Source organism: Aspergillus puulaauensis, chromosome 4 (genome assembly GCF_016861865.1).
Source record: "Aspergillus puulaauensis MK2 DNA, chromosome 4, nearly complete sequence".
NCBI classification, from domain to species: domain Eukaryota; kingdom Fungi; phylum Ascomycota; class Eurotiomycetes; order Eurotiales; family Aspergillaceae; genus Aspergillus; species Aspergillus puulaauensis.
The window spans coordinates 1,775,841-1,789,711 of NC_054860.1; the positions used below are offsets into that span (position 1 = coordinate 1,775,841).

Here is a 13,871-nt window from a genome sequence, read left to right on the forward strand (position 1 = left end):
TAAGCTGCATTTGTGAATGTAGACCAATACCCTCTTCGAGATTCAGGCCTGCCCGAGTAAGCTATCCAAACGAAGCTTTGCTTCACTGTTTCTTTTTGCGATCAAGTTGTTATTGGCTCTTCTCTGAGCAACAATTTTCTATGCAAATATTCAATCAAGCACCTAGGTTACCTGCCTGTACCAAATTAAGCATGAAAGCCGTCGGTGAAGTAAATAGTAGTAAATAGTAAATAGATATAGTGACTAACTGCTCCGTCGGATGACAAAAAAGTGGATGCCGCAAAGTGACAAGGCTAAAGTGGGTTTCAGCCACGCTTTATTTAGTAAGTCTTCCTCTTCATCGTCATCGCCAACCGGGCAACCTCTGCCATTCCTTCTCTCTCTCCGCCTTGCTTCTCTTCCTTTCCTTCTTTCGCTCGCTCTTCTCCCTGGTTTATTTCCAGCATTTTATCCGACACACTACAAGGAGCGTTCTCGCTTCCTCATCTTTCCTCCCAACGGAGCCCACAGCCAACTTGTTTGACGGGCGCAGGACGGGATGAGTGAAGCAGAGACCCAACAGGCCCGAGGACGACGACGACCGAGTTGTGGGAAATGGAGCTTGAGGTCTCCGTGGATAATGAGCAGCAATTCTGGACTAGTACGTCCCTTTCTTCTGGGTTCCCCGCGCTTAATCTCCTCGCCCCTAGAACTAACCGGTTCTCATTTTGCGCAGACATCCAAGATATTGTATCCGCCCCTTGCTCCTCAGAAGACCTAATCGATAACGCACTCCGAGCGTATCTGAACCTGGCTGCCAAATACAAAGGTAACCAAATGTTTATCTACCCAGACTACAAGCCTCAAAAGGCTAATCAATCTCCGCGAATCCCAACAGAAGAATATCTGCAGTCCGAGTTCGAGGTTGCGAGATGCTCGTTCAAACTGCTCTCGTCGACAATATTTGTCGCTCATTCGGACTACGTCCGGCGACAGATGATCTACGCTTTACTACAGGTACCGCTGCCTATCCGCTTTTGGGAGAGGACACTTATTCACACCCGAGATAGGAAGATGACCCTGTGACCCTGCATATGATTACGTCCTTCCTCCTCTTCGACGGCCGGCAACATGAGTTCCCACTACAAATGATGAATGAAGAGGGTGCGTTTCCGCGGTTGCTTGAACTGCTTCACGTGCGTACTCTGGACAGGGACGACGATAGTGGGGCTGGCTTACATCGACTTCTGATGGATCTCCTGTATGAGTTGTCGCGAGTACAGAAAATCAAAATAGAGGACCTAAGTGAGTTTCCTATGGTTTGGTGGGCAGTTGTTATGACCAGGTTGTTGACTTGCTTTCTCATGACAGTTCTCGTGGACGACGATTTTGTGCGGGGTCTGTTTGATATCATTGAGAATCTATCATTTGACGCCAACGATCCATACCATTATCCTGTGATTCGAGTACTGGTATGCTTCCTTTTTTTATACATTTTTTTAAAAAAAAAAAAAATACTAACTAATTTGCGCACAGCTGGTTCTGAATGAGCAGTTTATGATATCAGCCCATAACCCCAACGATGAGCAATCACCTTCGAATCCGCTGACAAACAAGGTCATCAAAGTCTTGTCCATGCATGGGAACTCTTACAAGACATTCGGTGAGAATATTATTCTGTTGATCAATAGAGAAGGTACCTTTACCTAGCCATTCCAGGGCATTCCATACGTACGTTATCTGACCCGGATCTATAGCTGAAACGTCGCTCCAACTCCTTACGCTTAAACTGCTTTATCTTATCTTCACAACTCCGAGTACCTATGAATACTTTTTCACGAATGACCTTCATGTCTTAGTTGATATCCTCATACGGAACCTTCTCGACCTTCCAGAGGAAGCATCGGCTCTCCGACACACCTACCTCAGAGTTCTCTACCCTCTGGTTGCGCATACTCAATTGAGGCTACCCCCGCATTATAAGCGAGACGAACTCAAACGTATGCTCAGTCTTCTCGTCCGAGGCCAACTCACTGGTAATACCGCTGCCGACTGCGAGAAGATCACGCATTTCGACGAAGTTGACGAAACGACTCGACGATTAGTCCTCCGATGCGCTACCGTTGACTGGCTACGTGATGAAGAAGAAGCATATAAACCTGGCAATGTCCCGCAAAGGGAGGATAGTTTGACTTGCTCCTTACCAACAATCGACAGCGCTCTCCTGTCAGATGCCGAGATGGGGACGTCTCTGGAATCTTCCCAGTCAATCGAGTCCGCCAGTACGCGGGGAAGTTCACTTGAAGACTTGTCGTTCCCTCGGGCCGACGATCGAGACTCCCCTGCATCTGCGAGTGACACGCCTCGCAAACATAGCCAGGTTGCTAGGCTAGGAATGCATCTGGATCCTGCCTCAACGTCTTCCCTCAGCGTGCACGAAGTCGCATCCCAACGCGAAAAGCCAGGGATCATCACTCCGAGCCGCCATGACGGGCACCAACCTGAAAGGCAATCAAGCCCTACAAAACAGAAAGTAAAACCTCTACCTCCGAAGACAAGGCGCTGGCGCGGAAGACGAGCAACAGTAGACGAAGGAACCACCAGTCCAGTGGCCACGGCAAGTATCGCAGAGGAGGGAAACACCATTACTGGCCCCAACAGCCCGAGTCCTCTATCCGCAACCCCCGTCATAACCACCTCAGAACCTGCCATTCCTGATTCAGAACGTCGAAACTCATCCACCATTCCAAATCCCTCTCATAGCCACTTACCTCCAGTACCCCCGGCTCATCATATCCCCCTCTCTCGCCGCTCCGCATCCAACCCTCCGCCCGCTGTTCCACCACCTCGTCGCTCCGGAATCCACCACAACCTCTCATCCTCCAGCCACTGCACCCCCCTCACAAGCCCGTCAAGACTCGCAACTACACAGGGCACTCAAACCCAACCCCACAAACAAGCTCAGAAGCCCGAACCGCCGCGGACACGCCGAAGCGGACGCAGACACACGCAGACAGACTCCTCGGACACATCGCAGGTCAGCCAGAGCGGAAACAGTATCAGCAGTATGAGCAGCGCTGCTACTACTTTTCTCCACCCGGAGTATTTGGTTGAGAGCCCTTCTTCTACTTCTGCTGCCGCCGCTGTGGAGGATGCCCAAATTACCGAGTCTGGTATGAGTGGACATGGACAAGGGCAGGACCATGCGGTTGTCAGTGTCGAAGAGGCAGTGCAAAATGTCTCATTACAGTGAGAGGTGGAGACAAGATAATAAGTAGAACCCAAGAGATATTTTAATGTCTATATATAATCCCCACACACTCTGAACGAATCTAGCGTTGTTGCTGAATTAAATCATGTAGCTAATTTACATCTATCTATCTATTGCATGCATACATATATACATACCGTATTCTATCTTTCTTACTATCTGCGTGTCTGCGCGTTATGGAATTAATGTTTTTCAAGATAATGTCTACGGCTTAATATATTTTAAAGAAAAAAAGCCTCCAGGAGAGAAACGATATGCCATATCCGAGTGATTATTATTTCACGAGTATGTACATTAGGCACACAATGTCTTCTGTCCTATTGACATTTCGTAGAGATCGTCCATGCATCAAGCAGAGTAATAAGGAGAGACAAGTGGAACAGAAACCTGAAGCAAAAAAAAGAAAAGAAAGGAAAAGGAAAAGGAAAAGGAATCAGGTTCGCTAAAGAGCGCCATAAACCACCAAGGAACTCCAATATATCCTGTCCCGCCCAATAGACGCCGAGTCGAGGGAAATCCAGGCGCAATTATCCATGGACGCACAGCACATCTCACGGGCTCAACTCGACGACTTCCAAACCTTTCGCCACATCATTCACCGCACCAGCGGGAGGAGTAGGTTGTTTCTTCCTAGGTGAGACACTTCTTGGCTTGGGCTTGATCTGCTGCAGGAGACCTTTGCATTTACCGCATCGATGTTTGCTGGGGTCGATACTCTTGGAGTGGCGCCCATAGTTTTGACAGCAGTCAACGCAGGTCCAGACGTATTTGTAGTCGATCTTATAGCTATGTCTGGTCGTCACTTCGATCCGTCCACCGTAAACTGGGTGGTCTTTAAGCGCTGTTTTACATTTCTGGCCCCATGCCTGAAAGCTCGCACCGTGTGGCTGATTTCGAACGTTGGAAACCATGTAGTTGGCCAAGTGACAGTACTCATGGGCTAGGGTGTTGATCAATCGATCTTCATCGTCGATGATACGTTCCGCTAATTCGATAGTGGCGTAATGTTTTGTTTTCACTGAAGGCGTCTCGCTTCCAGATGCTGAGAAATCAGGTGGTGTCACAGATCTATCGTGAGTTGGAAGAGACCTATCACGCTTCCAGTTTGCACGCCCAGCAGTTGTTTGAAGTGTCTTGCTCCATACAATGCGAACACCGCCGGTTTCTGCTGCGCGCTTTTGGACCTCACCTCCGGAAACAGCGTCGTCGAGGACTTTGAGGAAGTCTTCCGCAAGTGCTGGTTTTTTGTTATCGAATGATTTCTTGCGTGCTACCGCGGCTTTCCTTGCTTCGACTTCTGCCTTTTTCAGCGCGGTCTTGCTGGGGGTTTTGGTTTGCTTTTTGTCCTCCGAGGGTTTGGACTTGAACTCGAATTCGCAATCGGACTCGTCAAACTCCTGAAGCAGTCGATTCACTTTGCGCGGGGAGTGTTGGTCAATCCAGTTGTTGGTGACTTCCAAGCTCCAGAATTCATCCGTGCTTTCACGATGGGGTGTTGGCGGGATTCGAATTCTGTCCTTCGTCGGAGAGCGCAAGATGCTCTTTGATGGACTGGGCGGGGGGGTCTGGAAAGATGAGTCTTTTGGTGGTGTGTGGGAGACTGAGTCCGGATCAATTGCCGCCCTGCCCTTCGTTAATACAAACTTGCCCTATATTGGGTGGGAATAGTGGTAACACGACTTACCCAAACAGATCATTTTGAAGCTGGGAGGAGGGATCACTATCCTCCAAGTTCAAACGGTCCATCTTATCAGAAACATCGGTTTCTTTCTGGAATAGTTTTCTTGCGACCCTATCCGAGTGCGGCGATGATGCTGCGAACGCAGCCGGTAAGGAGGGTTCGAGGCGAAGATCTGGCCGCCGTGCAGACTCAAGCAAAGCTTTCTCTATTTCAGCCGTCGGATCTGGTCGTCTACCTCGAACTAATCTCCTCCGTTGTGTTGGAGGTGGAGACACTTTGTGTTCCTCCTCCTCTTCCTCAGTTTCATCATCCTCGGTTTCATGATAGCTCGGCTCGTCATTGTCGCTAACAATAAAGTCGTCAAGCGAGTTTAAACTATCATCACCATTCTCGTCTTCCGACTCGTCTTGCTGTTGTCGATACGTAGTAAACTGTTGTGGGTCTCGATTCCTTGTCGGCGATCGTCTGGTCGAGGATGCATCGGAGGGGTTTCTAGAAAGTGAAGTAGGCTCGGGCTCAGGATCCAGCTCCTCCTCGAGCGGGTCATTCTCCTTGTCGTAGTTGTATAGCTCTGATTTCCTGCTCGTCCGGGCCCTAGGTTGCTGTGGCAGTGGTAGAATCATCGAATTGGTACGCGCCAACTTCAGAGGTGTCGCTTTCTTAGCTTTGGGCGTGTCCCGGTCAGTTGTCCCATCGCTATCAGCAAAGATATCAAACTGTTGTTCTGCGACCGTCTTTGCCCTCGACCTGGTTGACTTGCTCCGCTGCAATGCCGGCTTCTCTGCCGGTCCGGGCAGTTTATCGAAGAGCGTCTCCGTGGTCATTGTCCGTTGTTCTCTGCGGCGCTCCTTCGGCGGGGGAGAAACATATCGCTCGGTCAGACGCTGGGGCCGGGACCTCTCTCGCGAGTCGTCCTGCTTCGCCTGGCTTCTCGTGTTCAAGCGGGCCATTTTTGTCGCTTTTGGTGTATTGTATGGAGGGTCGGTCGTTCCTGCCGTTCCTGCGCGGGCCGTTTGTCGTGCCTTCTTATTTCGGTATACGTGGGGGCGTCGCAATACAGAGACTCTCTGCGAGCTCCGCACTTCTTTGGAAGAGTGGCGAGGGTGATTCCTTTTCTTTCCGACCGGTTATTGACTCTATTGCAGATGCAGAAACTGCAGGAACAATTGATTCGAGCAAGTCATTGGGGTGTTTTGCGGGTGACGGAGATCATGGTTGGCACGGCAACAGCCCCGTCTCAAAAGGCCCTGCAGATAACCGCTTGACAACTCACTCCCGCAATAGACAGCGGGTGCCGGGTGTAGACTTCAGCATTGGGTCACCATAGAGGAGCGATAAGAGTGAACCCTGATAAGCAAGAAGGGTTGCTCACCATCTAACTGTTAGCTAAGATTTGATTCTATTGTACATGTCTTGGCACGAAACTTCTTGCCAAGTCTACAGTGTATTGGCATACACATTTCAGGCCGAGTCAAGATCTATTACAAGATATGTACTATAAACCGCAGAGGACGAGTCATCTGCATGGACATAAAAGAATTAAATAGTTACTCGGGAGATCTAAGAACAGTCGCATATAAAACATGTCAAACAAGATATAGCAAAGCGATCAATGAGCAGCACTGTAATAAAAGTACACTACACATCAACCATTTTGGAACCAGCACAAACAAAGCCTAGTCATAAATAGACCAGGTTTCGCTGTGCCGAGATGCAACCATTACCAAATCTACAGCATGATCATAGCAGCACCGGCTAAGACAGCCGTAGCCACGTAGGCGCTGAGCTGGAAGACACCGACGTGAACGCTAGAGGGGGTGAGAGCAACTCCAGCACCGTCAGAGGTCTCAGAGTCGCCGCTGCCACCAGATCCACCGCTACCACCAGCGGTGGGGGAAGCGCTAACGACACCAGTACCCTCGGAACCAGCCTGGTCCAAAAGAGAAGAGCAAGCAGCGGTGGGCTCACTGGTGCTCTGGGAGGAGGCAGCACCGTCGAAGTCACAGGCCTGAGAGTCAGATCCGTGGCCTTCGTAGTAGGCGTTCATGGCGAAAGAGAGTTGCTGCTCAGGTGTGCAGACACTGTAAGCTCCATATTCGCCAGTGGTAGCGTTTCCGCTGACACCATCGCAGTACTTGCCCCCTTCGTAACCGCAGACGGTGCTGAAGGTCTTTGAGAGTTGCTTGCCCTTAATGTCACTCTTCGCAATACAGGTGAGGCTCTTCTCCATACAGTCACAGAGATCCTGGTTGGGCGAAGGGGGGAGAGGGGAGGCGGTGGCCTCCCAGCTCTTGCCGAGGGTAGGGCAGGATTGCAGGGCAGTGTTGGAGGGCTTGTAGGCGCCCTTCTTGGTACCGGAGGGGGTTGCGGATGCGAGCTGCTTAGAGAGGTAGCTGTAGTCCTCAAGGGTCGAGGCCTTGCCGTCCTTGATGGAAACGAGACCTAGTTGGTTCGTTAGAGAAGCGGGTTAAATATATGGTTGGGAATTCAAAATACCGTAGTCGTTCTCCTCCTGGAAGTACATGTAGACGATACCACCGGACCAGACCTCAGCCATCTTGTCGCCATAGAGGGCCTCGACTTCAGTGAACTTGCGGGGCTGGACAGCGTTGCAACCGTATTCAGCAAAGAAGACGGGGATCGAGTAGTCGCGGAACTCATCGGTACGGGACTTGTAGCCGGACTTCTCGTAGTTGGAGTCGCCGCACCAGGAGTAGACGTTGTAACCCCAGAAGTCGATGCTCTCTTCCTTCTCGTTGCAGTTGAAAAAGTTGGCCATGTCCACACGGATGGACGAGTCGTCATTGGTGGCATAGCCAACACCAATCTCGCGGTAGTTCTTGGCCTTGATGTAGCGCTTGGTATCACGCACAGCAGCCTTGACAAAGGCGCTGGCACCGGTGGTCTTGGGGTTGTTTGAGACTTCGTTTCCTGCAAAGAACCCAAGGACGTTGCTGTATTGAGCGAGTTCGTCGACAACAGCGGTGTACCGTGTGTACAGCTCGTAGTCCCACTTGGGGTCGTTACGAACAATAGACGTATCGGGAGCGGACAGGTCTGCCACAACGTAGATTCCATTCTCACTGAGGAGGTTCATACACTCCTTGTGATCGCCCTTAGGGTCAATGGCGTATACACGGATGGTGTTGGCGTTGAGTTTCTTAAGCAGAGGGACATCACGTTTGCATGCCTCGGCGTCGGTTAGGGGGTCCTTGTAGTTGTCTGTTTCGGACTTGGGGCCGGAGTATTCCTCTGTAAATAGTCAATAAAAGGCTTCTATTATTGCAGTAATAGCCATGTGAGCTACTAACCTTGGTAGGCGACACCACGCATGAAACTGAGGCAGTTGGTTAGCTTAATTTCAGTTGTCTGAAGATGCGGGGAGGGCATATCATACAATTGGGAGTCACTGTTCTTGTAGAAGAATTTGGAACCCTGCAGACGATGTATCAGTCAATGTCACTACTTTCTCAGGCCGTATTATGCGCCGTACCTTGATGACAATGGGGTCCAAGTCAGCGGCGAGCGCGCTGCTGGTAAAGAGGGCGGCACCCGCCAAAATGCTGGAAAACTTCATGTTGAGAATCTGGTGTGAATAAGACTAAGCAATGCGACCGCAGGGTCAGGACGTGGTGTTTGCGAATGGATGTATCTGATCGAAAGAGTGGCGTGTAAGACTAGCTTTACAAACAAAGGAATGGAGGTGTATTCGTTGCGAAATGTCTCGAAAAATAAACCCAAGTGAGTGTAGAGGCGTAATAGCATTAAAATAGACAAATATAGCAAGTGGAAGAGTAAAGAATGTCGATTCTCAAGAGAATGGCAAGAGAGGAAAAAGTCGGGGGCAAGGGTCTTGGGCTGGGAGGGATTTCATACTTCCTCCACGGCAGACCCCAGGCACCGAAGAATCGCTGGTCAGCCTCAGGGACAGTCCACCACCCATCCAATTCGACGGAAAATGCACTCGATGATGAGTGAGCCTGTCCACTCTTGCGTGCTCCTAGCGAAGCCAGCACTGGTTGATCGTTGGGGATTTTCAGTGATATGCACATCTGACGGCTATCATTTGTGCAGCCCTCCCCGTGGCTTCTCCACGACGGGATGCTCTGGTATCAAAAGGTCCGGCAACGCGCAAGCTGGTTCCACGGAGTTCGAGTTTCAGGGGAAGAAGGGTCTAAGGAAAGCTTATTTCTGTCCTCGCTCAAGAGTGTATATAAATAGAGTCATTGGGATAGTCCCTCACACACAATCGCTTCTTGCCGTCTCACCAGATGCAACTCAACGGTCGTGACTGCTCATTGGGTTTCAGTCCGGACCAGGAGAATGAGGAACATGAGCGAGACGTGTGGGATTACGCGTAGCAACTCCGGTTATAGCGTCAAGACCGAATGCAGATGGCACTGTCGAGTTTCATCCTCCGTTTCCATATTTGCTCGCACGCGACAGCCATAATGACGTCCGAAGGGTGGGATCTCACCTAGTTAAATCACTGGTGCAAGATTGTCTTGAGCGATATGCTTGCCAAGTCCTATGTAGAACAGTCCATCACTCCATGAACTCTCGGTCTTGTGAGACACAGTTATACTCTCGAGCCTCGACGAGCAATGGATTCAGGACGAGTCCACTGCCGAGTCGGGCCCAGCGGCCGTGCCCCTAGCAAAGCCGCATCGTACATGTGGCAAGAGGACAGACTGAGACTGTGAGGTCATGGCTCAGGTGGTTTTCGGATTCTGGATGGCTGTTCCGGTGAAAAAGGATGACGATCTTTGTCCACAGTCCACACCGGGTGGGCAGGGTGAGATCCATAGTCGCTGCTCCGCTTGAGAGATTGCGACCAGTAACCACTATCAATGGGAATCCTTCAAGATTATATCCACGTCATTGAAGGCCGGGCAAAGCATACTCTGTATGGTTTCGATAGCGCGGGGTATCATTTGCATTGCAATTGAATATCGAAGACGGATTGTGCAGACTGCATAGGTTGAGATATGGATAACACGAAGGTCTTTGTGCCTGTAAGTTTCGCTAGTAACGCTTTCTGAAAATACGCCCGCCAACTCTGTAAGTTGGTCCATGAGTTGTATTCAAAAGCTTCAGGGCGCGACCCCTTTTCTGGCGGGCCATCATCCATGGAACACCCGCACTGTGCACTTGCCACCCGCCCGTGAGTGGTGTCCTCAAGCATAAGTGCCCACCCTATCCCAACCTCTCACTGCCACGCTTGTTTCGAGATTGGTCCATTGACTGCATTCTGAAACAATGAAGCTGCTGGTCAGCCAATCAGAGAATGGGAGTTGATGCGTTCAGACTCGGAGGTCAGGCTGAGTGTGAGATCGACAGACAACGAAGAGACTTGTATCGAAGACGAACGTCTCGCCGCTATGTTCCCTCGGACCCTCCCCATGCATGAGGGCAGGGGTATGTTGTGGCAGGTAATATGTGGTCATAGCTAATTCGATACGATAATCCTATAGCTCTCGAATGAATTAGCAGTTCAATCTTGGCGAATGCGAACGGACATACGGTGTAGCTGGAGGCATTCCTGGGTAATCTAAGTTGCGATCGTCGTTTGAGAGTACGCGGCCAGCAATTAAAGTGTCTCTTTCTCGCATGCGTATATGCTATTAAAATATCTCAGCTTCTCAACCAATCAGGTGCCGTGGTCTAGTGAGTAACCTTGAGATTTCCATTAAATTTGAATTTATATCTAACCATTCCAAAGGTGGTATGACGTCACGTTGTGGCCGTGCCAGCCCCGGTTCGATTCCGGGCGGCGCCAATTGCTTTTTTCTTTTTGCCATATTGAACGTTAATAACGCCTCTATCGCAATGTCGAGATCTTCAATGGGTTGGTGCACTCTTTTTTTTGTTGTTGACTGGCTACTGTCAGCAAATGTTTCACCCAAAGACAACATATATAAATAGGGTTGGTGGGCGGGCATACTTCAGCAAGTAGCATCCAAAGTAGGCCAACCAGGATTACATGTTATCTACAACGGGGCTATGTCCTTGTTTGATCCCCATCGTCTTAGGAGCGGTTCTCTGAATACGGGTAGTCGTCCAGAATGTCTAGGGTGTTTCAGTGCATCTAGCAGACTGATGAACTTCTGCTCGTTTGCCGAGATATCTCGCGGCCCGTTCCTATGTGGTTTGCAGTGTCTACGGGAAAGATGCCGAGCCAATTCAAAGCAGGCGCTTTCGGATTCCAGATCCACTATGCGTTTCGACGTGATGTCTTGTCGAGGTCAGTCTGGTAGTGGCACTTTGCCCCGCCAGATCACCAATTACCCTACTCGGCTATTGCGTCCTGAGAGCAAACTACCAGGGTGTTCGACCATCGGTGACACCTGCTTTTGTGCTCTCCTGTTGCACCTTTCTCGCTGTTGTATTGTTGCTCGAAGGTATGGATGGTGGCCATGCCGCAATCATTTAGTCTGTTCCTCCCCAGTATATACATTTCAGAGATATGCAGTAATGTATTTTGGGTCAACCATTGACCCCCTTGGGCCTGATTCGCCGATCCATTGTGAATTCATGCCGTGTGTATATGCCGGCGATTCCTGGCGGGCATGATATCAGCGAATATGCGTGCGGTGCGTATATAGATTAGGGTCCTGGCTGTCGACGTTGACGATATCAGTGAAGGAATGATCCTTCACACCTCCATCAACGTCAAAGGTGGCAAGGAGGACACTTCACCGTTTGCATCACCATAAAACTACACTGGGGAATCCCGCTTGTTGCTAGTTAAAGAATGTAGACATATAAATATGAGTTCCATGGCGGTGTTTAATGAGAAGACCATGGTCTCTTTTCCAAGTTGATCTGTAGGGTTTGTCCAACACTAGCTCCTAACCCGGCGGCAGGTATTTTCGTAGCCACACTCTGACCGGGCGTAAACGGAGGACACTGATATTATAGTTGGTGTTGACTTTGGACATTTGATTTTGTTAGAATATGAGAATCTCGATCATATAGTAGAAAACAAGGTCGGGATTGCAAATATATAAAGCAGTTGACCCGTAAATATTGCGCAGCCACATGAACGATTCCCCTAAAGGAGTATCCCATGTTGGAAATATTTGATAAAATAAGCAATATTATTTGCGATCGGCTTAAAATACAATCAATATTTTGTGGCGCCCACTTTGAGCGTACTGCCAAATCAAGGCACTCTTAGGATTGTTTTGGTTGGAAGCCACTTATTGCTAGCGCCAAAACCTTAGGTTCGGCTTGTCTACCTTGAGTTGCAAAAGATTTCAACACATGAGGTGCCGTGGTCTAGTGGTATGACGTCACGTTGTGGCCGTGCCAGCCCCGGTTCGATTCCGGGCGGCGCCAATGTCTTTTTTCTTTTTTTGATTCCCCGCCCTCCTGCTTGGAAGCGCAATGAGTGCAAAGCATTCTGCACACCATAAGCAGTATATATTTTGGAACAGACACCCAGAGGCTAGTTGACACACTAATATTGATCGGTGTAGCTCTAAATGGCTCACTTGCCCCTCCCAAACACTCGCCTCTGCGAGGTTCATGTTTAGTTTCTGTCTTGCAGGTCGAAAGGACGGACGCCTGGGCTTTCGATGCCTGCATGCCGAAACATGACAGGGTAACTAAGTAGGAGGCTGGTCCTTCGATTTATTGTCAGGTGCCCGATTAATTCACTATTTCCACCCCCTTAGGTAACCGCTACCTAAGAATAAGCACCCATGAACCACTTGATGCCCCCAGATGGCCCCTTACAGCGAAATGCCTACCCAGACTCAGAGCTGCCAGTCATGTCGCAAGGGCCAATAGTTTAAGTACATGCGTCGGCTTTCTGATCTTGACCCGGAATCCTGGAACCATTGATTTTCTATTGTGACGCCGCTTTTTGGACAGAGGGAACCATAAATGCCACTGGGCTGGGTAGCCGAAGGCCAGCTATGTTGAATATCATTACAGACATGGGAGAACGAAGCGAGCTGAAATGGGGATAATGAAAGGGAAATGGGCATAAAAGGCGATATTGCTAGTCTTACTGTGCCTAAAGCACTCGGGCAATTGTCCTTTGACGACGCGTAGGTAAGGATGGGCGGTTACTACCTGGAGATTCTCACCTTTTGACAAAACCCAAGATATCCACCCCAAGAGCGATGCCGGTCTCAAATAATTAATTAGAAATCCGTTGTTAGCTCCTCAGTGTTGTCAGTTCCCTAGACGAGCACGGAAGACACCTGGGCAAGCTTAGCGTGTTAACGAGCAGCGTCGGATAGCGGAGTTTTGGGTCTATGATGAACAGTTTTGTAGTATTTAGATACTAACGACCAAAAAACAGAAGAAAAGGTAAAAACATCAGTTTAGCAACACCCTCTATTTTCGTAATATTTTGTAGTCTAACTATAGGTCTTAGTGCTTATACTGGAAGGAGGTGTGCTGGCGTGCAAGGTCATCGGCAAATCAGAACCTAGTACATTGTCCTGCGGGCCTCGACATAAGCCTCAATCTGGCGGAATCGCTCAGCAAATAGGTGCCGTGGTCTAGTGGTATGACGTCACGTTGTGGCCGTGCCAGCCCCGGTTCGATTCCGGGCGGCGCCAAAGCTTTCTTTTTTGACATTTTTTGTGTTTCTGATACATCGCCCAAGCGTTACTTTTCTTTTTGCACTACGGAGGAGTACGTACCTCTTGGAGGCTAGGGACCGAGGAACCCAAGTATCAAGATACGTACTATGTATCCGAACTGCAGTCGAATTTCAAGCCAGGAACTCCACAAGCCGCCGACAATTTAGCGAGACACACCGGTCCTGACAATGGCTGGCCGAGCCCGATAGAAGAATGTCGGCCCCCCTAGTTGGCACCCGGGTGATCTCCGCCACCAGAAAGATTGGTCTCTACGCTCGAGTAGGTACATACGGCAAACGGATATTTTCGATCCTTAATTTAAGGAACAGAGATTATTACA

General features: G+C 49.6%; 3 protein-coding genes and 3 non-coding genes across 6 annotated transcripts; 4 read left to right on the forward strand and 2 right to left on the reverse strand.

Annotated features, from left to right (window-relative positions):
- Positions 1–594: 594 nt before the first annotated feature.
- On the forward strand, positions 595–3,232 carry APUU_40735S (uncharacterized protein; the record flags this gene model as incomplete). The annotated part of the gene is made up of 7 exons (XM_041703840.1): positions 595–640; positions 716–808; positions 878–996; positions 1,050–1,284; positions 1,351–1,451; positions 1,516–1,675; positions 1,737–3,232. 7 exons carry the CDS (start codon positions 595–597, stop codon positions 3,230–3,232), a joined length of 2,250 nt encoding a protein of 749 aa, XP_041556485.1.
- A 569-nt stretch (positions 3,233–3,801) lies between these two features.
- On the reverse strand, positions 3,802–5,881 carry APUU_40736A (uncharacterized protein; the record flags this gene model as incomplete). Its single annotated transcript, XM_041703842.1, has 2 exons — positions 3,802–4,873; positions 4,935–5,881. 2 exons carry the CDS (start codon positions 5,879–5,881, stop codon positions 3,802–3,804), a joined length of 2,019 nt encoding a protein of 672 aa, XP_041556486.1.
- Positions 5,882–6,660: 779 nt separating this feature from the next.
- GAS1_2 (glycoside hydrolase family 72 protein) lies at positions 6,661–8,508 on the reverse strand (the record flags this gene model as incomplete). Its single annotated transcript, XM_041703843.1, has 5 exons — positions 6,661–7,373; positions 7,428–8,183; positions 8,243–8,268; positions 8,329–8,366; positions 8,425–8,508. The coding sequence occupies 5 exons, from the start codon at positions 8,506–8,508 to the stop codon at positions 6,661–6,663; spliced, it is 1,617 nt and encodes a 538-aa protein (XP_041556487.1).
- Positions 8,509–10,584: 2,076 nt separating this feature from the next.
- Positions 10,585–10,710, forward strand: APUU_t40007S. The gene has a single exon. It is a non-coding gene; the product is annotated as a tRNA-His (tRNA).
- Positions 10,711–12,201: 1,491 nt separating this feature from the next.
- On the forward strand, positions 12,202–12,272 carry APUU_t40008S. The gene has a single exon. It is a non-coding gene; the product is annotated as a tRNA-His (tRNA).
- Positions 12,273–13,436: 1,164 nt separating this feature from the next.
- APUU_t40009S lies at positions 13,437–13,507 on the forward strand. Its single transcript has one exon. It is a non-coding gene; the product is annotated as a tRNA-His (tRNA).
- Positions 13,508–13,871: the final 364 nt, after the last annotated feature.